Source organism: Apis laboriosa, unplaced genomic scaffold (assembly GCF_014066325.1).
Source record: "Apis laboriosa isolate Shangri-la unplaced genomic scaffold, ASM1406632v1 scaffold47_cov149, whole genome shotgun sequence".
In the NCBI taxonomy this organism is placed as follows: Eukaryota; Metazoa; Arthropoda; class Insecta; order Hymenoptera; family Apidae; genus Apis; species Apis laboriosa.
In genome coordinates, this window is record NW_025223437.1 from 509,895 (window position 1) to 537,482 (window position 27,588).

The following is a 27,588-nucleotide window of genomic DNA, read 5'->3' on the forward strand; positions in this document are numbered from 1 at the left end:
TATAAAATATTAAATTATATTCACTAAAAATTAACAAATTCTCGATATCAAAGAAAGGACGCCGTCGACTAAAACCGCGCACGCCATGATTACTGATTGTTATGTTTCCCATACTGACAAGGAATCTAGGAAAATACGTTTGTTATGTTGGTAATGATATGTTTACGGCTTACATTGAATAAAATAGTGATTTGTTTGCGGCGTTTTTGTGCAAGTTAAGAAAAGAAATAAATGGGCGTGTAGGAAAGAAATTTGTAATTTCTATATTATTTTAAAATGGAAACAAGTACCGAACAAGCCCCCGCGACTACGGAAGCTGCTCCTAATAATGAACAGGAGCACAATGAAGAGGGCATGGAAGAAACTGAAGATTATAGTTTCGATGGTGAAGATTATAGGCATTTCGTACCACGGGGTCGAGGAGGCTTTAGGTGCGTTATAGTTTCTCTTAACACCGCGTACGTCCCTCAAATTAGTTGTTGTGAAAAATATAAAACAAAAAGTAAGGTTAGGTTGTCCCCCTCGCGATACTTCTGCCTGACCTCTTATGTATGTTTGACAAAAACGATCAAACTTCATATTGCCACGAACTCCTTACATCTTAAATACTATGGAAACGCGACTATTGTTTCTACTTACGCTCCTGTACGATGAAATGATTTGCCCATAATTATTTAATGTTTCATATTGATTTAGTTCATAAACTTTCTGTGATAACAAATTTTTCATTTGTGAACGTAAATTGTTCTTTTTATGTATTCAACATAACATGAAAAAAGGTAATACTACCTTTAAAAATACTAATAATACTTTTACAACAATAATGTAAATGACTTTTATGTCATAAATAATTGATTTGTAAAATTGTTATGTACATGTATAAATTTTTTTGTATCTTAAGTATAAAATTAATATAAAAAAAGAAGATGCTGAAGATGTCTACACTTGGGTAAATGATTCAGACGTATGGTACGTAAAGTACGTAGTCACGACATATAACAATAATTTAAGGGGTCGTGGCAGAGGTGGGTTTGATTTTCCCATGAGAGGTGGACCTCCAAGATTTAGAGGAAGAGGATTTGGACCTAGAGGACCAATGTTTCGGGGAGCGAATAACGGATTTCCATTTGAGGGACCTCCTAGGCCAAATTGTCCACCGGGTCCAGCAGGACCACGCTTTCGGGGACCTCCGCCATTTGATCCTAGCTGGGGACCAATGGGGCCACCAAATCTGATGGGACCACCAAATCTCATGGGACCTCCAGGAATGGTAATTATCATTTAATTTTATGTTAATTTGTGTGATTTTTCCAGTAAAGTAATTACATATAATTTAACTTTATATGTAATTAGCCACCACCACACATGATGAATGGCCCAATTGGGACAGGTCCGGGACCATACGGACCACCTCCTGGAATGGGACCACCAAATATGAATAACGTAAATTTTGATTTACAGAAACATAAAGAGACATATAAATATCTTGTTATAACACTTGGAACTCTGTTATAGATTCCAGGTCAGCAGCAACCCCCACAACAACAGGCGCAACAACAAGCAAACATTCCAGGATTAGATCTCAATGGAGAGGTATGGGTAGAAACAAAAACTCCAGATGGCAAATCATATTATTATAATATCCGCACGAGAGAAACTACATGGACAAAACCAGAGGGACCAAATGTCAAAGTTATGGTACAAGACCAGGTATGTTAAATTCTATTCTAAATTTTCTATTATTACATAGAGCATGGAATTAGAGTTTTACTGATAAATATTTATTATTTTTATAGTTAGAACAATTGGTACATGGAGCATCTAAGCAAACAACACCATCTGGAACTCCTACTTCTACAGCTACTACTCCCAATCAAATTAATGAAAATAGGGTGTCACAGAATAATGAACAATCTTCAACAAATAATGCAGATGCTATTAGTCAACTCAGTACAGCTCCTCCTGGTACAGGTCCACCTCCCACACTTGGTGAAACACCAGATATGAATACACAACCAACTGATACAACACAAGCAAACGGTGCAATATAATCAATTTTAATTTGATAACACATAAAAATTAAAATATATAATAATATAATAAAAATACCAACGTTATACTTTTCATAGGAACAGCACCTACAACTGTAACTAATACTCCAAATATGAATACTCCAGCAGTAAATACAAATATGATGCAACCTCCTCCTAACATGATACCTATGCAACATAGAATGCCAAATCAATTTGGTGGTCCAATTGCAACACAATTTGGAGCAGCACCTTTTGGTATGCCACCACCAGGATTTCAACCTTTTGGAGGCTATGGTCCACCTCAAGCAAATTGGGGTAATATAAAGTTTTTGTATATATGTTAAAAATAGTCATGTGTTAATAATATATTTTTAATATATTTTGATATTTTTGATATGGTTCCTTAGGTATGCCACAAATGCCACATGGAGTAATGGCACCACAAGCTCCAGCAGAAGATCCTGCTATATTAGCTCAACTAGATCAAGAACTAGTAGCATCTGCTATGGTATGGACAGAACATCGTGCACCAGATGGAAGATTATATTATTATAATAGTAAAGCTGGAGAATCTGTTTGGGAAAAACCACAAGCTTTAAAAGATCTTGAAAGTACGTTTTTAAAATATAAATTTAGACATAAGTGTTCAATATGAAAATAATTATCAATATTATTAATTTATTAATAATAAATTTATTACTATAGATGCAAAATTAGCGTTACGACAAAAAGCAGAAGAAGCAGCTGCCAATACTACAAATGCTGCTGTTAGTACTTCCACTGTTACTAATAACAATGTAACCACTGAGCCTACGAAACAAGAAAAACCTCAAGAAAGTAATCATGAAACCAAAGATAGCGTAAAGGAAGCAGATGCTAATAAACCGAAAAAAGAAGAAACTACACCCAAGGAAGCTGCCAAACCTCAAGATAAGTCTAGACCAATCTCTAGTACACCAGTACCTGGAACTCCTTGGTATACTTTTAATAATTAATTCGATATTCTGTATGATATAATCTTACAATATTTAAATTTCGTTTATTGGTATAGGTGCGTTGTTTGGACAGGCGATGGACGTGTATTCTTTTATAATCCTTCATCGCGTATTTCTGTTTGGGAAAGACCAGATGATCTCATTGGTCGTCAAGATGTCGATAAAATGGTATCTACCCCACCAGATGCAGTAGTAACTACTAAACCAACACGTCAATCAGATACAAGTGAAAGCAGTGACGATGATCAACCAACACCGGCAAAAAAAATGAAACAAGAAGATACAAAAGGTATTATATTCATAAATATAATATATTATATTAAAAAATTTTACGAACGAATAAAATTATTATATATCTCGTATTTAGCTGTAACACCAAAAGAAGAAGAAGAAAAAGAAAATAAAAAAACTATTGATATCGGGAAAGAAGCTGCAATAGAGGCTGAAGTACGAGCTGCTAGAGAAAGAGCAATTGTTCCTTTGGAAACAAGAATTAAATCATTTAGGGATATGCTTGCAGAAAAAGATGTAAATAATTATAAATTAATATGAATAATATCAATCATCATAAAATAATATTTATATAATTTAAATAATCTTCATTAAAAGGTATCCGCGTTTAGTACTTGGGAAAAGGAACTTCATAAAATTGTGTTTGATCCTCGGTACTTACTTTTGACATCAAAGGAGAGGAAACAAGTTTTCGAGAAGTACGTCAAGGAGAGAGCAGAAGAAGAAAGGCGGGAAAAGAGGAACAAAATGAAAGAAAGAAAAGAACAATTTCAAAAATTATTAGAAGAAGCTGGACTTCATGGAAAGTACGTAATACTTAAAAAAAAAAAGATCTTTTTATTTACGTATATTCTAAATTAATATTTTTTATTTAGATCTTCATTTAGTGATTTTGCTCAAAAACATGGGCGTGATGAACGGTTTAAGAATGTAGAAAAGATGCGTGAACGAGAGAGCCTATTCAACGAATATCTGCTGGAAGTGCGAAAGAAGGAAAAAGAGGAAAAAACAGCAAAACGAGAGCAGGTATTTTCATTTTATTAACATTATTGATCTCATTGCAATGAAAATATTACTTTTCAGGATTCATACTACAATATTAAAATCATAATTAAAATATTATAAATACTTTAAACAATCATTACTTAATATCACCTTACTCAATATCATAAGTAAAAAAAAATCCTATAAATGTTATTTCACATTTACGCAGTTAAAAAAATATATCAAATTTTTAAAGTATATGAGAATTGAGGTATTTGTTATTTTTTTCTAAAATTTTCTAAAATTTTTTTAAAATTACATAAAATGGCAATATATTATAAAAAAAAATCCTTTTCATGGAGATCTTATTGTACCTCAATTCTCCAAATATATCAGAGTATCATAAAAAGTTTTTTTAGAATATATCCATCAAACCTTTTCCTTTTCCATGCTACCTTATTTTCATATATGCATCTTTCATTTTTTTCTGAAAAATCATATAATATCAAGGAAGAAAATATCAAATAAAAATATAGCATATAATATATTCGCGATAAGTTATATAAAACCTGAATAAGTTTTTATTCACCACCAAAGTAAAATTTGTATTATCTTATTATTCAAAAAAGATATAATATGCGATGATACATAAATGAGTAATAACTAGAAGAGAAATATTCTAATCTTAAATTAAACAGGATATAATATTTAATACATTTATATTTTCAGCAATAATTAATTATTCTTTCAGGTTCTATAGGTATGTTACTATTTTGTTCCACTTGTAAGATTATCTAATATGAATTCCTAAATTAACGGCTGAAGAACACATACCAGGAGAAGTTTCTCTAATAATTCTCTACTCCAGTAGATTTTCTCGATAGACAAAAGTTTTGTAGCTGTAAGATGGGAGATGTAGAGAATAAAATCTTAGTATGTGACGGTTCCTTATATACTTATGTGTTCTGAACTCTCCACTTCAGTCAGGAGGCAGGCAGGACAGGTTCCGTATGTGGAGTGGCTTGGTTCTGAAGCTGGTTGGTGGCATGGATGATGTCATCTACCATCCCCACCTACACTGCGTGGCACAGTTGGCACACCCTCGCGCGCCGCATTCTTTACTCCAAAGCAGAGTCATGAGAATGAACGAACTCGGTATTTGTATATTACTCGTAATCCTCGTTACTTCAAAAGATTAACTTTTCCCCAAAAATCAAAACCAATTTCAAAAAAATTAAATTTATTATCAACAAAAGTGGGATATCAATCCCTAATGGTAGCATCAATTCCAACAACATATTTGCAGATCTTGTTCTGTTTTCTGGAGATAAAGAACCGTTATTTTCCTTGAGAAAAAAAAAAAGCTACCAATTCATTTTATAATCAATGTATCAACATAAGAACAAATTAATTCTTTCTTTGCATTATACTTGCATCAAATATAAATTTATCGATTTCGTAAATTTTTGTAAAAATATTTTTGATTATGAATTAGAGAAGGGAAAAGTTTAAATGAAATATATATATTTTTTTTTAATTATTGTTCTTATGTCAATACATAGCATAAAGTTTAATACATATATAAAAAATTGCTTTTTATATAAGAAATTGATAATTTACATTTCAATTAATATCAAAATTTTTAATATCTATTTCTTCATATATCATTTATTATGAAAATTATAAATGACTTGCCATGAAATATGGCATAAGTATTTTTGTTTAAAAATTAATATATTTGAAGCAACATGAGATGAGTACATTGAAATGATAGAATGAGTGTGCTTTTATGAAATTTGGTTTGTATTCTTCAGAGAACCTTGACTGCTTTTGTCGTTAAAATAATAGAAGTGGACTTTGAAACTATTGTATTTAGATAAAAGTTAGACAATTGTGGCACAAATTTTTTATATTGCCTTAAAATTTAAATAGGATCAGGATCCGAGTAATAACTATAATAGAAAATTTAAGACCGAAATGTGCCAGCAACTCTGAATTTTATTCAACTTTCATTGTGAAATAGACGCGTAATAAGTTTACGTAAACAAATTCTTAAACTATAGGTCGTTCACAAATTACGTAATGGGAAATTTGGAAATACATTAAATATTATTATCATCGTTTATTTTGAGATAAAAAGTAAAGGAACCAGAAACATAAAATGAATTAACTTGTAAATCATAAAATCTTTTATGCTAATAAAATTTAATCTAAAAAAACTAATAGAATAAAAAATTTTAAGATAGTTTGTATTAGTAGAAAATTTTAAAGATTAAGTTAATTTAAATATTTTCTGTTTTTAGAAAAATTTTACATTAGCTATGTTTACATTATATATTATCATTATAAAAATTTTCAATGAAAAAAATATAAAAATAGAAATTTATATATTTGGGAAGATATCATAGAATAAATAAGAAAAGTAAAACCTCGTTTCGTAATTTGAACGGCTGAAAATTTAATATTTTCAAAATCTCGCGATGATGTACTAACGATATTTTTCTTTTCAGCAAGGGCAGCAGATAAAAATTTATTCATTTTATACACGTCTCATCATTAAATAATAGCATATCTTGTTTCCTTTTTATTTTATATTTTATATTTTATGTAATATTTAATTGACCTTTTATATTTTATATTATGCAAAGTATTTAATGATGATTCGGCTAGCAAATAATTATTTTTACAGCTATAATGATTATAATTTTTTTCAGCAAAACTGACCAGCTTATTTCATTAAAAATTCCAACAAGTAGAGCCCTTAACGTTGTGATACCTCCTGATACGAACGAATGACATGAATGACTATTTCTTCTACCCCTAACGAAATGTAGTTTGAAAACCAATAAAAAGGTTTGCAAGTTGACATTGTTTGATCCACATTACAAGTCATAAATTTTTATATAAACGTACATTTATATATTATACATATACATATACATATATATATTATAATATAAAGTGATTGTAATGTGGCTGAACATGTAATCATTGGTTGGAAATTATTAAGCGTGCATGATAAAACTGAAACAAGCATAAAAAAAAAAGATTAAAGAAATAAATAAGAGATTCAATTTTAAGAAAATTGTATAAATAGAGTGTAAGCAAGAGATAATTATTTTTCAGCGATGAAAACTCTTATGGTAAATGCGTTTCAGGTGAAAAAGGAATTCATAGCGATGCTACGTGAACACAAAGACATCGACAGGCATTCGCATTGGAGCGATTGTAAGAAAAAATTGGAATCTGATTGGAGATACAGAGTCGTAGAATCGGCAAGCACGAGAGAAGATTGGTTTAGGGATTACATTCGTATGCTAAAGGAGGAGAGGAAAAAGGAGAAGGAGAAAGACAAAGACCATCGGCACAGAGAAAAAGATCATCATAAATCGGAGAAGAAGGATAGAGATCGTAAGGATGTTGATAAGTATAAGGAAAAATCATCAAAGGATCGGGTTGACAAGGACAGTTCAAAGGACAAAAAACGCAGGAGCGAAGTACCTTCGGAGGAAAATGGTAAAGAAAAGAAGGATGCAATATCGGAGAAAGAAAGTGGAGAAATTGAAGATAACGATGAAAAACCATCGAAAAAAGAAAATGACGTGAGTGTTTCAAACTATTTAAATTGATTAAAAAGATATTTTATGACGATTTTAAATGATGGTTCTTTATTTAGAAGGAGAATGCGGAAGATCAATCTGACTCTGAGGAAGATCGTGAGAAACAGAAACGAGAGCGTGAAAGAAGGGCGGAAGCGAGCCTTCGTGAAAGAGAAAGAGAAGTTCAAAGAACTCTTGCTACACATCTTCGCGACCGAGACAAGGAAAGGCAACATCATCGTCATACAGAAGCTGTACAGCATTTCAGTGCTCTTCTTGCTGATTTAGTATGCATTTTGGCACAATTTATAATGAATAATTCGAATTTTAAATAAATTCAATCTTTGTAATAAAAAATGTAATATATTTTTAGGTGAGAAATGGTGATTTGGCTTGGAGAGAAGCTAAACGACAATTAAGGAAGGATCATAGATGGGAATTAGCAGAAAGCTTAGATCGTGAGGAAAAAGAAAGATTATTTAATGAACATATAGAACAGCTTAGTCGCAAAAAACGTGATAAATTCCGAGAACTTCTTGATGAAGTAGGAGCTTCTACTGAATTAACTGCATCGTGGCGAGATATAAAAAAATTACTGAAAGACGATCCTAGATATCTTAAATTTTCATCCAGTGATCGAGTATGTAATTTAATTAAAAATCTAAATGATCGATATCATATATGTATATATATGTATGTATATTATATTTATATATTGTATTTGCAGAAATGTGAAAAAGAATTTAAAGAATATATTAAAGATAAACTTGTCGCAGCTAAAGCCGATTTTAGAGAACTTCTACAAGTATGTTAAAAATAAATAAATAAATTATAATTTTTATTTTAATATAATATATAATATTTTTCGATGAGTTATATATATATATTTAATAAATTTGTTTAAATATTAATTTTAGGAGACAAAACTTATTACTGATAAGACATATAAAAAAGTACAAGAAAATAGCGGACATTTAGCAGAAATTGAAGAAATTTTGAGGAAGGATAGAAGATTTCTTGTATTGGAAGCAGCAGCTGCTGAACGAACACGTTTATTAATGGGATATTTAGAAGAATTGGCACGTAGGGGTCCACCTCCACCACCTACTGCCTCCGAACCTTCAAGAAGACCAACTACAAAGTAATTATCGTCTCCAATGAAGCAAGAAAGATGTCTATACCTGTTTGAATTTGCGGAATCTATTTTTGTTCTAGCTAACGAGGCCCGCATCAAAGCATGGTATATATATGGTGTCCAAATAACAAATCAGTGATTGAATTTATAGCTGTAGTTGAATTGAAGTACTTTACACACGAGATGATTATCGCCTGTAATTATAGGATTCAATAAAACTAACGCCAATTCCACACAGCTAAAAATGTGTGTCATACTGTAAAGATGCCATAGTGTAAGCATATCATTATTTGTTGGATTACATTACAAATAGATACTAGTTAACGAAAGAATTATTAGTAATATCATAAAGTGCGAATTTTATACATATTTTATCCAGGTTTGTTACATAAGCACCCCATTATGAATCTTTTGTATGAAAATTACATGAGAATTACAACGAGTGTTTGTTCCACACTCTCAACTAGTTTAAAAGCATGCGCAGTGAATTTCTATAAACTGATGTTAAAATATAATAGTCCAAAAAATTTTAATCCTTGTATCTAAAACAAACAAAAAATGTATAACGTACGACAATCATGCACCATAATTTTTTGACGGAGTATAGTTCGAAAATAATTTTCAATTTTCGAATTATTTTTCTCATACAGCTTTATTGGATCATGAAACGTAAGTATCCTATAAAACATTGTCATAAAAAATTTTGATTCTAAAGAATTCGTAAAAATTACGCATACAAAAAATTCTATTGTTTATAGTAACAATTATTTACTATTTATTCATGTGGCATTTTTACGGTACGAAATTCATAAAACGTATATTAGGAAAATATATATTTTCTTCAATAAATCATTCATAAAAATTTGTGAAAAACAAATTTTACACATCTCCCAACAATTTATTATTTTTGTTTTATTTCTAATGTTTTATAATATTTCATTACAGACTTGCGTAAACAATTAAGTGTAAAGTAGTACAAATAATTGAAGATAAATCATAAAATTATCAAATTAATTTGTAAATTTTATTTTATATTGAAGAATATTGAAATCGTTTATTTTTATCCGAAAAATATTAATTAATTTTAGTACGATTATGTAATATTATAATGTTACAATATACAATGTATATAAAATAAATACAATAAAATTTATGCGCATTGTAACATTATAAAAAAAAGAAAAAAAAAAAAAAAAAAAGAAAATTTTGCTTTCTCAATCATATACGACTTATCATTGCATGATTTTGTTTCAAATATTGGAGAACAATAATTATTTATTACATATCATTTAATTGATTGAATATAATAACGACTTATAAATCTCTAATAAACAGTTATATACTTACGTATTCTTTCATTCTTACAAGCTATGTCAATCATTGAAATATACGCAGTGATTTCAACGCCAGTAGAGGAACCGAGATTTCAACGCTTGCATCTATTAAGAAAGGTACGCTATTATAGTTTAATTTTTTTTTTTTTTCATATTTAAATATACAAATTCAAATATAAAATTTAATTCGAAAAAAATATTCATATAATTGTTTTCAATAAATTTTACAAATAGACATTTTTTTCTTGATCAAAATAATTTATATATATTTTAAATTAAAATCTCGTCATTTTTACGAATAATTATAAGATTGAAAGATATAGGTGTGTATTCTTCCGTAAATTCGTATCATTATCACGAAACAAAATACCGTACATGATTGTATATGGTACATCTTTGTCGTTACCGTTACAATCGGGACCATGTTGCACTTCCTGCTAACTCCGTAGGAATACAAATTGGCAACTTGACGCTGTGGCTAGTTTGTAATCGAATCTTCTGTCGTAATTTTACATGAATAGTAGCTGAAAATCCAAATAACAATAAATTTCTATGAAAGTTTAATTTACGTGTATTACTTGAACAGAATCTTACTACAAGCAAAACCATCCTGACTTTTGTATCCTTTTAATCCTTTTACAATTTTTCTTATTTTTAACTAAAAATAAAATATACCGCAAACTTTTTGTTAAAAAATATCTATTATCCTGTAATTTATATTTATGAAAAAACTTTTAAAAAAATTTGAACATTTAAATAATTAAATTTTATAATTCAAATCATTCTAATGTTAAAAGCGATAAAATAATAATAAATTTTAATTACAATATTGTTTTATAATAATTTTATTTTATTTAATAATTTTATATATCCATTCTCCGCTTTAAAAGCCTCCATAAAAATACAGTAGAAGAAAAAGATCTTTTTCTTCTTGCGTTAATGCATTCACAAGAGGTCAATAACAGGAACTTAAAAAATAATACAAAAAACAAATCGTACGTGACGTAAAACACGTGAACCCATACTAATCCCCTATATCGGTGAGATAGTAATTTAAAAGTTACTATAAAGTATCATCTAGTTGCGTCATAATAAATACTTTCCCTGGCTGAGACCTTGTTCGTCTTTTTCCTTTCGGGACTATCTGGTTTCTGGCCGGATGTGAATCGGTTCAGGAATTGAGGATATGTCGATTCATAAAGGTCGATAGTAACCGGTAAGGGTTAACGAACGAGCCGCGACAGGATAAAATCAAAAAAAAATAAAAAAATATTTTCGAAGGTCCTGCCGAAGGACATACCTATATTACAACATTCTTGAACTGCATTCTTTCGAGTTCAAAAAAAAAAACCATAGGTGGTTCTAAAATAAAAATGGTAAACGCTTTTTATATATAGCTTAAATGCATTTTATGAATAATTCAAGTGCATCAAAATGTGTGAAATATATGCAATGTTTCCAGCATATGAAACTGAAAAAGAGATAAGATTTTTTTTAATTTTTAAGCGGTGAGTCGAATACAGAATAAAAACTTTGACGCAAATATTTTAAAAAATAGCAATTATACGGTAATTATAAAAAAATTGATTGTAAATATTTTATATGTACATATATATATCTTCTTTCTTTTTTATCTCCTTAAAATATTTGTATTTATGAGAGAAGAAAGTTATGATTATTATCAGAAATTTAGAAAATATTTTTTATAATTTAAAACTAAAATAATCTTTATGAAAATTATATAAAAGTATAAAATATTAATATAATTTTTTAAAGAGTTTCTAAAAAAGAATCAGAAAATTATTTCAGAGACAAAATTTGCGAGGAATTCTTCCATTTGGAAGATGCAAAACAATCTCAATCTTTCGAGGGTCTCGACTTTGTATCGGAAACACGAATGACTCCTGATTCTAAAATCGTTGCGAAAGATCGTTGATCCTCGCGAGCGACCTTCGCGAAGATACAAGAAAGGTCGTACCCGGACGTTCTCAAATTTTTGCTAAAACCCGTCCCCACGGTTTTTCTAAGTATTGGCTCCCTCTCGTTGATCGTCACAAAGACTCTCTTATACAAGAAGAGAGGTAACCGAGAAGAAGCCAAACAGAAAGGAGAGGGAAAGATCGCGATGGCCTCGACGTGCCAGCTCCGCCTCGCGAGGCGCGCAGCCACCAAGTGAAAGTGGGATTTTGCTTTCTACCCGTGACCAGTGACAAGCGCGCCGTGCTCGCGAACGTCTCTTTTCTACCGTGAGGATGTGTCCACTCGTTGTCCGTTGATGAACCAACGACACACATACGACGTGTCGAAAAAAACCGCCAATTTCAATCTCGTTACGATGACAGTGTTATTCTGACAGTTGGGCGAACAGCCTCGAAATCGTATCGTTACGAAAAAGTGCGCGGTGTGAACAAGTGCGAAAGGTAAAATGTCGAGACGCAAAAAGAACGATAACCGGTTCGTTGATGTGATTTTGACGTTTCTGATTCTTGGTTGCTCCTTCTTTTCAACCAACTGTCAACAAGGTACGTTTCTTTTTTTCTGAAAATACACCCGCGAAAAGTACCCCTTTAGAACAGCAAATTCGAGTGCATCTTACTTCGCGTTCCGACCGAGAGGGCGCGTTACTGATGTTATCCGCGCAATCCTTTCATGGATAAAGCACAGAGTAAATGCGAATGTCCTCGCGGACATATGTGTCGTGGAAGATTTATGGGATTCCAGGTTGTCTCGGTTGAATTTTTACTACCCTACAACGGGGCGCCCTCAGATTCTTCGAAGTATAATAATATATTGTTGCCGTGTGATTTACGAGCAACGGCGGACTTGGAAGTTTGTTCAACCACGGCCACTGAAAGATCCCGTTTGATTTTGACAACGTAATACGAGTGGAATGTGTAGGTGGTATTTATGTAATCCGGCGAGTCGACGGTGTATGACTGTCACGATTCACTGGGTACGGTAAAATCTCTCTGCCTTAATTCGTATTCTTTGTCGTTTTAACAGCGAACAAAATTTTCAATCAGTTGCTGTGAAATATCAATTGAAATTTTTTATCATATTTTTTATATTAGATATTTCAATTATATATAGGTTATTTTATAGGTTAACACTTTTTAATAATATTTTTTCTGTCCTTATTTTATAATCAAGATATAACAATTATAATATAATTTTACTACGTAATAATAGATGAAGAGATTGCAGATATGTTCGGAAGAATGGTATGTACAAATTTTTGTATGCAAATATTTATACTAATAGCATAATATACAGTATACTTCGTGTAACCCGGCCTTAAACCTGTAGATGAGATAAATGGATAACCGCTATGCAATACTAGATAGTTTGATTTCGTGACCTGGTACATTGCGATACAATACGCAATACAATAGAACCACAATTCTATACGAGTGTTACAATCGCATGCCACGATAAGGCAATTGAACTTCTATTGTTATGTGCAATAATGATTTCGATACATACGATTATCATGATTCTCTAAAACGGATATATCTAATTTCAATCGTGAATGATAAAATTGACATGATAATTCTACATGTACTATTTTTTCTATTATCGTACATCATATAACATAAAAAAATATCGAAATAAGAATCATTTTACGCTCATTAAATACTTAATTGAATTCATAAAATTAAGAAAAAAAAATATGATTTCGTTCAAATGAATTTCATGTTTGTGGGGTAATTGCTTGGTGTTAATAGTATCATAAATTAAACTAATCAGATCAAAAGTAAAAGGTTTTCATAATTTACGATTCATAGTATGTTCAATGATGATAAACTTGTTTATGTTTCATTCATTGATTTATTTTTTTTAATACGGAAAAATTAAAAATATAAATTTTAATTTGTTATTCAAATTTGAATTCTAAAAATAATGTTTTCTTTTCAACAATAGAATGCGAATTGTGCCTTTTTTTAAATCGTCAATAAATATAGAAGCACAAATACAAAGCAAATGACTTTTTTATTCAAAAAAAAAACTTAGTTTCCATTTCTTGAAAAGATTATGATATATATAAATAGCGTATTATTGCTTTACAACTTTAAAGGCTAATTGAAAATATGAATATTAATCATTTTGTTACGAGTTATAACTGTAAATTGAAATCTCAGATATATTCTCATTCGTGTTGTGGGCGTACAAGACATACGGTTTCCATATAAATGATTTCTGTGAAATATGACACGATTTTGTCGTGCATCTCATGACCTCGCTCTTTTCAGTGTAAGTTTTAGTAATACTCATCTTACGGATTTCATAATAGATAAAATTCTTAAATCACATAACCAAATTTATCATGAAATTAATCATCGAATTAGAAAAGTCCAAAATACGAATCAAATCTTTTCAAAATGATTCATAACGCATTCTTTTTACGAAGTATTGAAATACTTATATTTACATTATTCTATAAATAGTGTTACGAGATGAGTAAGTATATTCATTTTTCTCATTTGAATCATTAACCTTGAAAAAGAAACTTCTCTAGAGAAAGTTCGTGCCAATATGCACGAACGATATGCGTAGCAATATCTATGCATGTAGTTATTTCCTTACGCCTCGTTTCTATATCGATCGTTTGTTTAAATCTCGTGATTTTCAAACTTTCAATTTTAAAAAAGCACTATAAACTAGTAATATCTATAACATTGATTAATCAACAATTTAACAGATGAATAATATCGAATTGGAAGATTTTTTAAATATCAATCAAAAAAAATTTTATCGCATTTCTATATCTATACAAAATTTGATAAATAAATATTAATGATAAATTAGTGGCGCCAATTTGCACATGCAGTTCTTTATTAATCGTGTATACGATAATGGAATTCGAACATCGCGTATCGAGGATCTATGATTTAATTATGAAGTATTATAATAACGGCGTGTTCGCACATGGAAAGTGCGTATCGAGCGTCGAATCTTTGATGAGGCGCGGTTATTTAGGCTTCGTTTTCACTAGGATTGTAGGCCAGAAAATGGCACGATCGTGTGGTTGTTTCATTGCGTGTAGATACGAATCTTTCGCCTTTTACACTCGCTTTGAATAAGAAAAGTCACGGTACAATAAGCATAAACGTGTTATTTCAAAATATCGTCATACCAGTCAGATGTAGTTCTGCGACCTGCAGTTGAATATAAATACATTATTGAATGAGAGAAAAGGCGCGAGTGATTTTAATCGGTTTTAAATCGTGTGACGAGGTTACATCATCTTGTTTATACATACGTTTACATGGAACGTACAAATAAAGACTTCATGAAATATAACAAAAATGTATGTTTATGTATGTTACAATGTTTATATATATATATTAACAGAGTTGTATTGTTATAAAATCATAATTTTATATATTTCTGCAGAAATAGTAAAGAATGAATATAAATATATGTATTTTCCGACATGAGTAAGAGCATTGTTAATGAGGTCACTGTATTTTGAGATATGACTATTTATTTGTGAAAGTTGATAAGTTTTCTGAACAACAATACAGTATTTTTTGCTAGAAAATATTCGACAAAGGTAGTATGAGACTATACACATTATCGTATGATATATTAGTGATTAATTTTTAACAAAATAAAATTGTGATGAATATATATAAATTTTCCAGTAAAAAAACCATCGATACTTTAGCAAGTACTTCAAGTTAAGAATTCGTGTGAACGTATGTGCGGAGAGTAGACGCGATCAAGTCGAAGGACGATTGAAAGGAGAACGGCTACACTCGCCCCATTATTTATATACAACTTCGTTGCTTAAGCTTGGCACGCGCGACTTCTCGCTCCTTTCGTGTATGTACACCCGTTAGAATTCAGCCAGACACTTCCTGCTGTCTCGATCGTGAAAGTACCAAACGAGTTTTATGAAAATACTAGTATTGGCATATAAATGGTTTCGAATTACGTCAATAGATCGATGAATTGGCCAACAACTGAAAATATCGAATCCGGATGGTATCAACACCGGATATTATAAGACGTATGATCAAGTTCCGTTAAAAGATCTAGAATGACATTGATCGAATAAATCACCATAATTTTATTAAATATCGATGAATTTCCAATGAATTTTATTACTATTATTACACGCAAAAAGTTTATTATGTTCTTTAAAAAAAGCATTAAAGACTGATGTAACGGTTCGAAGAAAGATTGTATTAGTATGAAATTAAATATATGATGCGAAGTAACATACTTCCATTGACATTTAGTCACGTAGCACTTACCACAAGTATTCATGCATATGCTGTTAATAACGCAATAATTAATAGCGTTGATCAATAAATCGTTGAATCTGAAAAATATTTACTCGTATAAAAACAGATTTATTATGTACAATCAAGAATTAACAGTTTTTAAAAATAACTTTAACATATTTAAATCATATTAATTAGTAGTATTACAGAAAAAAACGCAATCTAATATAATTTTCTTTTCTATATATATATCAAACCATGATAATTAAGAGGCGGAACCTAAAGTGCAAGTGAACTTTAGTAATCTATAATTAAAATGACGCGTGTGCGTCTAGCAATGAAAAATCAAACCGTATGTCAAGAAAGGAATCGCAAGAAAGTCAGCACAATTAATGTATTCAAATAGCGTAACCACGCCTTAATTTATATTCGCTCTCGGATTTCGAAGGTCTGGAGCTTTGTCGATTCCATCGCGGACACACCCACGGAATTATTCCAGTTACGACATTTGCCACTGATACAACCCTTTTCAAGAATATCCCGCGGTGTTGCCAGTCAGAATATTTCACTCATTCTTCCTAGGAAATATAATATTTTGCTGAATAAGACTATCGTGAGCCAAAATTTATGCGCACTTTGTGTAGCCATAATATATTTTATAACACGAATAGAGTGCTAAGATTTAAGAATTTGATAGATGTATCATTTGTTGAATTGAACAAAAAATATTCAATGCATAAAATAGATTTATAATTTGAAAGGATATTTCTAATTTTATTAAATTTTCTTTTTTTAAGAAAATAATGATAAGATCATAAATCAATTCGTAAATATTTTGTTCGAAAAAAGAAATAATATCATACTTATATAGATGTTCGAGACGAAGATAGCGGAACTTAGTAATATTACGAAGAGAAACTGGAGTAAAGTGGAGAAACTTATTATCTTTTTATACGGAGTTTGAAAAAAGTTTGTTGGATACGTAATACATTCTGTTTCTTACGATTTAGAAATTTGATTCTTTTTTTTAAAATTGTTGCAAAAATTGTTTTCTGCAACAGTGCATTATATATCTTCAGGAATCGAAGTGTTACTAATAATTTAAAGATTTTGCTTAATCGTTTTTAATTCAATAGAAGAAAGTTTAAATATAAAATAATACGAAAGTAGAACATACTTTTTCTAATTGAAAGCTAAGAAAAAGGAGAACATCGATATAACTAAATTCTCGAAGAAGAAAAGATTATCGCTGCGTGTCGAATAAAAATTAAGTTTGATCATCTTGAACGTAAAAAGTGGATCGAACTTTTTCTAATCGAAAGTTGGAAAAAATTGGAACCTAAATACTATGTATATCTAATACAACAACATCATATTATAATAATATGAAAATCTAAATGATCGCTTAATTACACAATGTGACAGGAAATTTGTCAAGTTTTCCGCGAAAAGTTAAGAAAATGAAATAGACTGTTTCTCGATGCAAAAGACATTACAAAACACTAAGAAACAATGATGGAAAGTGTCTTCGCTTTCTTTCGGAAAGACTCGGAACAGTTTCTCACGGAACATGCTAGTTAAGTCCGTGAAAGAGCAACTATGATTTATACATGATTGTGCGAATCGAGCACACCCATTTTCTATTTTCGATGCTCTAATTTTTATACATTTCCATTTGTTTACTCTAAGATGTATTTAATTTTTATGTATGATGTATTTTTTCCCAAAAAAAGAATCAATGAATTTTGTACAAAATTTCTTTTAACTTTTAATTTTTTAGATTTAAAAATTTTTAATCTTTTAAATCTTTTTCTTGAAATATCGTTACAGAGAATCAACGAATTTCCACTCAAGGATCAGCAGAGACTTGGGACCAATTATCGCATCTGATACCGACGAATTCGGTATACGAACAACAAGATAAAAATGCATCCCCTCCTGTTAACAATCCAGGAGAGGCGTTATTACGCTCCTTGGACGAGAATAACGTCATGGAGACGTCGAAAACAAACGGGAAGATGAACGAACGTGAAGAGGAAGCGGACGAAGAAGTCTACGAGGACGAATACGAGGTTGAAACCGAATCAAAAGCGCAACACGAGACTTCGAAACTCTCCAAGATCACCGATGACACGGTGAAGCACGAAAAATCTTCCCTGGATTTATCTTCTCACACGGAAGACACTTCGTCCAGAGACGAAGATTATGTGGAAGATCCCTCGACAAGTCAATATGACGCGTATTATTATTATGATGATTATGGAAATACCAGTAAATCGAGATACGAGGCCATAGGTAAGATACAATTCGAAAATTGTTTAAATTCTGTAACATTTAAAAGATTTTATGAATTAGAATAATTTCAAAGCATACAATTAAATAAAATTCGAATCGATTTTCTTATCTTTTGATAAAGATAGGAATTAAAAGATCGTACAAAATCGATTACTTCTTGTCGTAACGCAAAGACGTTTTAAATTTGTCTTTTTTCTTCGTGATATAACACGACAAATTTTAATTATGATCTTTATAAACGCGTTCTGTATTATGTAAACTCGTTTCATCACTTAGCACTATGGAAAGTTTCATGCGTAGAAGGAAACGCGACGGATGTGTATATCATTAATGCTCGAGTTTCTTCCTCATCATATCCTTAAAAGAGTAAGATTCTCCAAATTTTGCAGCAAACGCTGACACCCTCGACTATCCAGACGCGGAGGAAGAGGAAAAGGAGACGGAGGAATTAGTAAAACAAGAAGAAACGAGAAAATCGGAAAACAACGAATACGATTCGTCGGAGACGGAAGAGGAAAATTTAGATACTCGTCACATGGCGAATGTAAACGACTCTTCGTCGGATCTTTTCGACGAGAAGGATTTGGATACGCCGATTTCGATGACGAACAACGAGGACGGTTCCTCGATGGAGGGCAGTCATAAAATGTACGCTTTTCTCGGACCACCGATCGCGAAAATGAATTCCACCTCCGTCGATAGTTCCATTTTGATCGGTGGAGCTGTGGTATCGGTGGTAACAACCAAGAGCGTGGTCAACGGCACGATTTCCATTCCAACGACAGCTGCTCCGACCACCACTGAACAAGTTGCAGCACCGCCTTCGTCCACGTCACTTGGAACCACCGAACAACCCGTGACAACAATAACGACCGAAGATACTTCCAGAATATTGGCTTCCGTGCAAACGAGCCGTAGCATATCCGGTGCACGATTCTTACCATTTCCTGTGATAGATCGCATCGAGCCGATCGGCAGCCATAACAATGAGAAGAAAACGTCCCCACCTCCAGAGTCCACGGAAAGTGTTAGTGACAAATTAGATAGGGTACAGTCCGAGTTGTCCAATGGTTTTCTCGCTGGTGGCTTCAGAACTGCCGGCAATACGCTTCAATTGGATGTTCTGAACGAACGTGATCGAAATAATCGTAGGAGGTACACTACGACTGCTAAGACACCAGTCATTAACAAATTTGTACCTCGTCGATATAACGATAAAAGGATTGACCATATCACGCCGAAGTCGAAGATTGAGACGACGCTTGATAGCCTGGAAGGACTGTTACCTCGTGATTATGTTACAAGAAGTTCGATGTCAATGCTTCCGAAGACTGGATTTAGGTTGGTGATGTTTTAAAATTTTATATTATCTTAATCTTTTTAAGATTGTATATATAAGAAAGATATGTTAATGTCCTTTAGATGGCCTACAAAAAGCACGACAGAACGAACCACAACTCAGATCACGTCGACTACTTCCGTTACTACGAAAAAACCTAAAACTAACGCGATCATTCAAGATATCCGCTCCTTCTTACCACCTGGATACGAATTAAAGAAGGAGGATGCGGCTGTTACAGAAAGTTCTCTATTAAGCGATATTCTTGCGAAATCTAAGGTTGATATATCGTCGTTATTGCCAGCGGATTATGAGAAGAAAAAAAATGAAGGAAATTCAAAAAATAAAATAATTACAACAACAGCGAAGAATTTAGATATTTCCGCAGAGAAATCAATAGTCGATATAAAAATTCAAGATTTATTCGCCAAATCCAAGTTTGATATTTCTTCTTTCGTACCGCGTGATTACGAACAGAAAATTAAGAATTTCTCTTTAGAAACGAAAGATGTTCACACTGAGAATGCAAACAAATTTAATATTAGTACGACAACAGAATCTACTTCAACTACGATAAAATCTAAATTTGTCTTTCCTAGTTCTCTTAGCAGAACAGGAAAACCAATTCATAAAATTACCACATCACCGAAACCACGAACGGACATACTTGTCACGCCGAAAATACGAACTGGTTGGCCTACCAGGTAAACATTTTATTTTGTATTATCTAGATATGAAATTTAAAATTTAAATTTGAACGTTAAATATAAACTTAATGAAATTAAGCTGAAATTAAATCGACTTGGTGTCAAACTTTTGTTTAAAATATTTCAGACCTACCACAGAATTTAAGTGGCCTACTCCATCAACTACCACGCCAATCTCGATAGAAGAACTTTTGGCTCGAGCCACGATGAGTGTTTCTGAATTACTTGTTCCAATAACCAAAGTATTGTCAACCACTTCAACGACCACAACTACAACAACGACACCAAGACCTACTACACCAGGAATTTGCGAACAAGATTGTGAAGTCGCTGGAACTATAAGAATAATTGGTAATGCAAGTTGGGTACCGGAATTGCTTGATCGAAATACTCAAGAATGGCAGAATCTTGCCAATGAAATTGAACGAGAGGTATTCATGAATTTATTATTAAATTAAAAAATATTATTATTTTATATACTTATGAGATATGTATTTAATTTTTAATAGATGAACTTTGTATTCTCAAAATCTGCTGTTCTGGCAAAATGGTATAAAAAAATAAGAATTGATTCATTCAGGTAATAAGAGCAATATATTAAATTTTTATAATTATCACAAAAATTATTATTCATTTAATTAATAAATTTATGAATTCTCTCTCTCTTTTTAGCGAGGGCAGTATTTTAGTAGATTACTTTGTTGAATTGGCCAATATGCAGCAGAAAATTAATACGCAAGATTTAAAAGTTATTTTTCACGATTCTTTAAGAACATATAATACAAATAGATGGAATGATACGAAAACAAAGGATTCGATAAAACTTGGATCATTTACGATCGATCCAAAATATACGGATTTTGTAGGTATGTCATATTATTAGTAAATAAATATTTAACAAAATTGAAAATCTTCATATTTATTTTAAAAATAATTCTTTTTTAGTGATACCCAAAGCAACTCCTCCTCAATATATTGAAAAAGACGATAGACTATTTCCACAATGGGCAATTGCTGTAATTGTAATTGGTGTCGGTGGATTACTCTTTATCATTATATTTGGTGTTTCCGTTGTATGTATAAAATTACAAAAGTAAACATTGAAAATATTGATATAGAATTAATATTTATTACAATATAATTATATAATTTTCAGCTAATAAATCGTCATAATGGTTCAAAATTAAAACCATCTATATCTACAATTTACGAAGAAAAAATAGCAAAAAATATGTCAAGCCACAGATCTAGTGATTATTCAAAACCAGTACATACGATTTGGACTGATCCAGACGTTTCTTGGAATGACAAATCTTTTGAATCGACTTCCAATAAGGTAAGATTCTAAAAATATATATATGTGTGTATATCTATTCGTATTTTTTTAACAAATTCATTTTATTTTCAAGATACTTGTCGAAAAATCTTTTCAAGAAAATAAAAAATATAATATGTATGATAGTTGGAGATCGGAATGGAATGGTTATTATTACAATGGATCTCATACCAGCAATAAATATGGTGGTTATGATACTACAAATTTATCGAATCATAATCTTTCAAATTACGATACAAATATATCAAGTCATGATCTTTCTAATTATGATACGAATTCATCAAGACATGATCGTTCTGATTATGATACAAATCTATCAAGACATGATCGTCCTGATTATAATACAAATATATCGAGACTTGATCGATCTGATTATGATACAAATATATTGAGGCACGATCGTCCTGATTATAATACAAATATATTGAGACATGATCATTCTGATTATGATACAAATATATCATGTCATGATCTTCCTAATTATGATACAAATATATCCTGTCGAAATCTTCCTGATATCGATACAAATATGTCACGTCATAATCTTCCTAATTACGATACAAATTTTTAAAGTTTATTGTAATAAAAATAAAATTTCTATTAATTCCATTTTTACTTAATTTATTCAATGCCTTAAATAATTTGACAAAATTTTAAATTTAATTTAAATAGATTCAAATTTAATAAATTAATAATTAACAATATTAAATTATTAATAATAAAATATAAAAATAATATAGACTTTATGTAATATTTTATTTATAATTGTTTTTTTAAAATTTTTTGCAATTTTATATACTATACTATATACTATAATATATATAATAATTATATAATATATATAATAATATATTATATACTATAATATATTATTTTATGTTGATCAAGTACTATTTTATCAAAAAATAAATCTTTCACAAATAAATTATATAATAAATATCATTATATAATTTATTATTATACCTATTATTATTCTATTAGAGTTGAAAAAATACTCAAAAAAAAAAAGTTAACCAAGTTTTAACCAAGTATTCGATTTGAATAATCCAATATATATAAACATATTCTATTTTGCAAGTTTATCATTTTAAAGATATATTGTAAAGCTAAGAATGCAATATCTATATTTTTTATTTATATTTTTTTTAAAGATTAAAATACATCGTAGTATTTTAAAAAAATAAGTACTTTAAAAGTGCATTTAATTCCTTACTTTATTTTTGATCATGCGTTAAAAGTAAAAAGATTAAATAGTAAGAGAAAAATAAAGATAATTTAAAAATTGTGAAATTACCGTTATCTTCAGAGTGTCGTAAGTGAAGCTCACAAAGAATAGAAAATAAGAGAAAGATCGATATAAAGTAAGAAGTAAACGCCATCTCTTGAGAATTAAAAATATTTTTTCAAAAAATTATCTTTCTAGAAATATTCAAAGATGACGCTAAAAATTACTTCTTATACTATCTCATTATTTTCAATTTTTTCTTTATGAGTTTCATTTATATTCTGAAGATGATACTAATTTTATAATTTTTAAATTATTCCTATTTTTTTCTCACACTATTTATTCTTCTTGTCTATTTTTGATGTAAATATCAGCAATCAAGAAATGACTCCAATATTCCATTATAAATATATTAATTTTTTGACTAAAAATTTTGTAAGTATATCCATCTTCAGTTATAAGTATATGCAAAGTTTAAATTTTTATTATTCGAAAAAAGTTTATATACATATATATATTATATTATATACATATATATATTTATTCTATAAATATTTATTTGTGATACTTGCTTTTACTAGATTTTAAAAAATTATTAATAAATACATAATTTTTTATCATTCATTTATTGATTCACTATTACAAAAATTTCGTTTTTCATTCTAATAGTATTAAGTGTGAATATTTAAAATATTTTATATTTTTATAATATGAAGATATTTATTCTAAATTAAATTTATTGTTATTATAATTAAAAAAGAGGATCATTTATGCAGAGGAATTTATGCTTGTTTTTTTATGGCATAAATATTGTTAATTTACATATATAAAAATAAACTTTTTTATATTCATTAAGATGTACAATTTGTTTATAACCACACAAAAATATAGAAATATATAATAAATTTATAATAATTTACTTGGTAATGATAGCAATTCCATAATTGGAGAAACAGTTTTTTTTTCATGAATTATATGACGTTTAAGAATGCTCAAAAGTTTTTGATATAAGAAGGAATGTCTGTAAAATAAAGATTCAAATTTCGTAATTTTAATCTAAAAAATAATAATTGCAAAAATAAAAAAAATTTAAATTATTACCTGCTAGCTGGTTTACATATAGACAAATGATCTTGTGCAATTTCATAAAATTCACCTACTCCAGGGTCTAAAAATAAATAAAAATAAATATTACAATTTTTATTAAAAAATTTATAATATATAAAATTATATTAAATTATAATTTTTTTAAATCATACCTGCTGAAGTGGATGTAACAAACTGAAATGGAACATTCAATGGTGTTACATGGGTAGGTTTAGTTTCACTAAAACTAACAATCTCTATAGGATATTCCTTCAACATATCAAGGAATTCATTGTGTAATTTTAATAATTGTGGCGATTCTAAACATAATCATAATTTTTATAAATATATTTAAAAAATTTATTAATTAGTACTGTTATATAATTTTTTATTATATGTTAGTACTGTTATATGTTTTTTATATAGTTTTTAGCATACCTTCACGAAGTTCCTGTACTTCGATTGACGGCCATAATACCATTTGTGTTGCTTGTTTTAATGCAGCTACACGAGAACCTCGATGTGGAGTACTATAGAATACTATACTACGTGTATTTTTACATACATTATTTTTATCGCCATTTTTCCATTCTGTAAAAAAATTCAATTATATTTATAGATAAATAAATTTATAAAATTTATAAAGATATTTTATATAATGAAACCAACCATCTACAAGCATTTTTTTTACTAATAAACCACCCATTGAATGACAAACCCAAATCATAGGTCGTTTTCCAATACCCGCAGTTAATAATTTTTTTATATATTCTTCACTCCTTCCAGCCATAGTGGCTCTAATTAATAAATAATATAAATAAATTATAAATTTTTAATGTCAATTAAAATAATAATATTAATCATTTACTTTGCACTCTCTATTGGACATAGAGATGTCCACATTGACAAATTAGTGTCATAATTTATCCCAATAACTCGAATAAATGGTACATCATCTGGTAACCAATCTTTAGGCCAACATTGCGTTTTATGTTGCTTATCATGAAAAATTTTCTTCATACAAGCATCATCTCTAAAATCAGAAATTTTTAAACATATAAATATTTTCAATGAAATTTTAGATAAATTTTAAAAATAAAATTGTACCCATTGCAGGAAAATGGTCCATTTCCTCTGGAACTATTTTGAGGACAATCATCTAAAATTATTTCAAAATCTTGTCCTATTTTATCCCATTCGCGTTTTCTTAAATCATAAGTTAAATCTTTTAAAAATTCTTGAGAGTGATCATCTATCAAACTTGAAAAATCAATTCCATCTTGTATAAGACATGGATCTATAAATATATTATAAATTATTTTTCAAAATTAATTTTAAATTGATATTTATTAGAACATTTATTTATTATAAATTATTAGAATTATTAGAATATTAATGTATAATTTTTCACATTTATTAGATTAAATAATAACAAACCTACAACTCCATCTTCAGATATATCAAGATTTCTTTGTCTCCATGTTATAAATACACCACCAAGTAATCCATGTAAGAAAATAACATCCAAATTTATATTTGCTGTAGTTTTATGCAAAGGATGAAGAAGATAGATACATCTTGGATATTTAACATATTTGTTTTCATCGATATCTAAATTTGCTAATGCACGACTAGCTGGTGCTGATAATCTTACATTACTACTTTGAGACCATTCTACCAATGTGCCAATCCAACCTTGAAATAGAAATTCGAATAATACATGCATTTTAAGAATTTTAAAATTTTATTTTACATATATACCTGCTTGAAAAATATCTTGCAAATATTTTGAATGAAGTGAAATATTAGAAATTATTTTTGCAAGTAATATACACATATTAGTGTTATCATTAAAAATTTTCTTTATTATCATTAGTAATGAAAGACCACCACCATCAATAATATCTAAATGAAAAAAAAATTAATTACAAATATTTTAAATTACTATATGTATATTTGTTATTTTACCTTTGCTATATTGCTCAAGACAAGAATGATGATATAGTGCTTGTACACAATTCTGTAATAATTCTTGATCCCATACTGTGGCTGGTGCTACAGCCAGCCCTAAGTTTGTTAAATCGTGATCAAGTATCAGACTATCCTGTTTTTATACTTTGTAAATAATTAAAATGCGCACAAAATAGTTTGCACAATAGAAATTAAAATATTTTTTTATAATATATACTTACAGAAGGTGTATCTTTAAAATTTTTATTAAGAAATTGAATAAGACATGGATGTGTATTTTCACATAATGTGCTTAAATGAAGAAGTAATTGATGTATTTTTTCTATTACATCCTATGGAAATATAATCTTTCATTCAAACATATAACTTAAATATAATTAAAAATTTGCTATTAATATAATACATACATGTAATTTATGTTGTACATGATAATATGGTGGCTTTAAAAAAAATCTTGAATCAACATTTGGCATTCTTGCAAGTGAAATTGCAGTTTTGGCATCCAACATTTGTGCAATATGTTGATAATGCCAACCTATAATTTTTAATTAAAAATATAACAAATATTTATATAAAATACTAATTATAAAATAAATACTTTTTAAATGTTTCAAGGAATTAAGAGTACAAAGAGCTTTCAAACGTTCTCTGACATTGCCCTGCTGTGCAATGTATAATAATTTATATGCTACATTACGAGTTAATGATTTCCACCATTTCATTATAGTATGATTGAATGAAAGAGATTGTACTGGCACAGATGATTGTAAATTTTCAACTTTTCGTAACATGAGTACATCTAAAAGTATAATAAAAATATTTAAATTTATTCCACATAAAATTAATAAATCATTATATCTAATATAATTTTTCACAAATACCTTTGAACCGAGGGTCATCAACATAAATATATTGAGTATGTGGTTGTTCCAAACTCAAGACATTAGTAGGTACAGAAGATTGTAAAATTTGTGATACCTGTCGTAATTGATACAAAAACCAACAGCCACTATATGAAAAAATATTTATAATATTATTTCATTATAAACAATATTTATAAAAATGCAATAAACATAACTAACCCAACAATAACAATAGAAATCCCAGTTGATTTTACATATTCTATATATTTCTTATAAGTTTTTAATCTCATTGTAAAAACAATTATATTCTATCAAGAACATATATATATAATTATATTCATATAATCTTAATATTTAAATGTACACATACACACATATATATATATATATACATATATATACATATTATATATATATATATATATATATATATATGCCATGTGC

General features: G+C 29.4%; 3 protein-coding genes and 1 long non-coding RNA gene across 8 annotated transcripts; 3 read left to right on the forward strand and 1 right to left on the reverse strand.

The window, feature by feature from the left end:
• The first annotated feature begins 206 nt into the window (after positions 1-206).
• LOC122716609 (transcription elongation regulator 1) lies at positions 207-9,827 on the forward strand. Of its 4 annotated transcripts, none has more exons than XR_006347057.1 (19): positions 207-431; positions 1,012-1,270; positions 1,354-1,443; positions 1,516-1,710; positions 1,797-2,040; positions 2,130-2,348; positions 2,441-2,644; positions 2,739-3,009; positions 3,085-3,317; positions 3,396-3,556; positions 3,638-3,846; positions 3,916-4,066; positions 7,183-7,626; positions 7,701-7,910; positions 7,997-8,263; positions 8,351-8,428; positions 8,541-8,764; positions 8,839-9,427; positions 9,704-9,827. XR_006347057.1 is itself a non-coding variant. In XM_043939861.1 (18 exons), exons 1-18 carry the CDS (start codon positions 277-279, stop codon positions 8,840-8,842), a joined length of 3,618 nt encoding a protein of 1,205 aa, XP_043795796.1. In that variant the 5' UTR covers positions 207-276; the 3' UTR covers positions 8,843-9,694. The 4 variants fall into 4 exon arrangements, 2 of the variants coding, with proteins under 2 accessions (XP_043795796.1, XP_043795797.1); XR_006347058.1 differs by lacking the exon at positions 9,704-9,827 and having other exon boundaries at positions 8,839-9,032; positions 9,138-9,694; XM_043939861.1 differs by lacking the exon at positions 9,704-9,827 and having other exon boundaries at positions 8,839-9,694.
• A 2,491-nt stretch (positions 9,828-12,318) lies between these two features.
• LOC122716625 (flocculation protein FLO11) lies at positions 12,319-22,602 on the forward strand. Its single transcript, XM_043939893.1, has 10 exons — positions 12,319-12,614; positions 18,153-18,617; positions 19,007-19,958; positions 20,040-20,660; positions 20,791-21,094; positions 21,173-21,243; positions 21,336-21,529; positions 21,609-21,736; positions 21,820-21,999; positions 22,073-22,602. The coding sequence occupies exons 1-10, from the start codon at positions 12,518-12,520 to the stop codon at positions 22,568-22,570; spliced, it is 3,510 nt and encodes a 1,169-aa protein (XP_043795828.1). The 5' UTR covers positions 12,319-12,517; the 3' UTR covers positions 22,571-22,602.
• LOC122716626 lies at positions 13,328-17,291 on the forward strand. Its single transcript, XR_006347061.1, has 3 exons — positions 13,328-15,400; positions 15,487-15,646; positions 15,738-17,291. It is a non-coding gene; the product is annotated as an uncharacterized LOC122716626 (long non-coding RNA).
• Positions 22,603-23,954: 1,352 nt separating the features above from the next.
• LOC122716594 (protein SERAC1-like) lies at positions 23,955-27,503 on the reverse strand. 2 transcript variants are annotated; one of them, XM_043939840.1, is made up of 15 exons: positions 27,364-27,503; positions 27,163-27,290; positions 26,880-27,080; positions 26,689-26,816; positions 26,503-26,613; positions 26,279-26,414; positions 26,072-26,215; positions 25,748-26,005; positions 25,418-25,607; positions 25,179-25,343; positions 24,980-25,107; positions 24,749-24,901; positions 24,484-24,630; positions 24,326-24,392; positions 23,955-24,245 (listed from the first exon to the last, which is right to left on the reverse strand). In XM_043939840.1, exons 1-15 carry the CDS (start codon positions 27,432-27,434, stop codon positions 24,131-24,133), a joined length of 2,142 nt encoding a protein of 713 aa, XP_043795775.1. In that variant the 5' UTR covers positions 27,435-27,503; the 3' UTR covers positions 23,955-24,130. The 2 variants fall into 2 exon arrangements, 1 of the variants encoding a protein (XP_043795775.1); XR_006347055.1 differs by lacking the exon at positions 23,955-24,245 and having other exon boundaries at positions 24,484-24,580.
• Between the last annotated feature and the right edge of the window lie 85 nt (positions 27,504-27,588).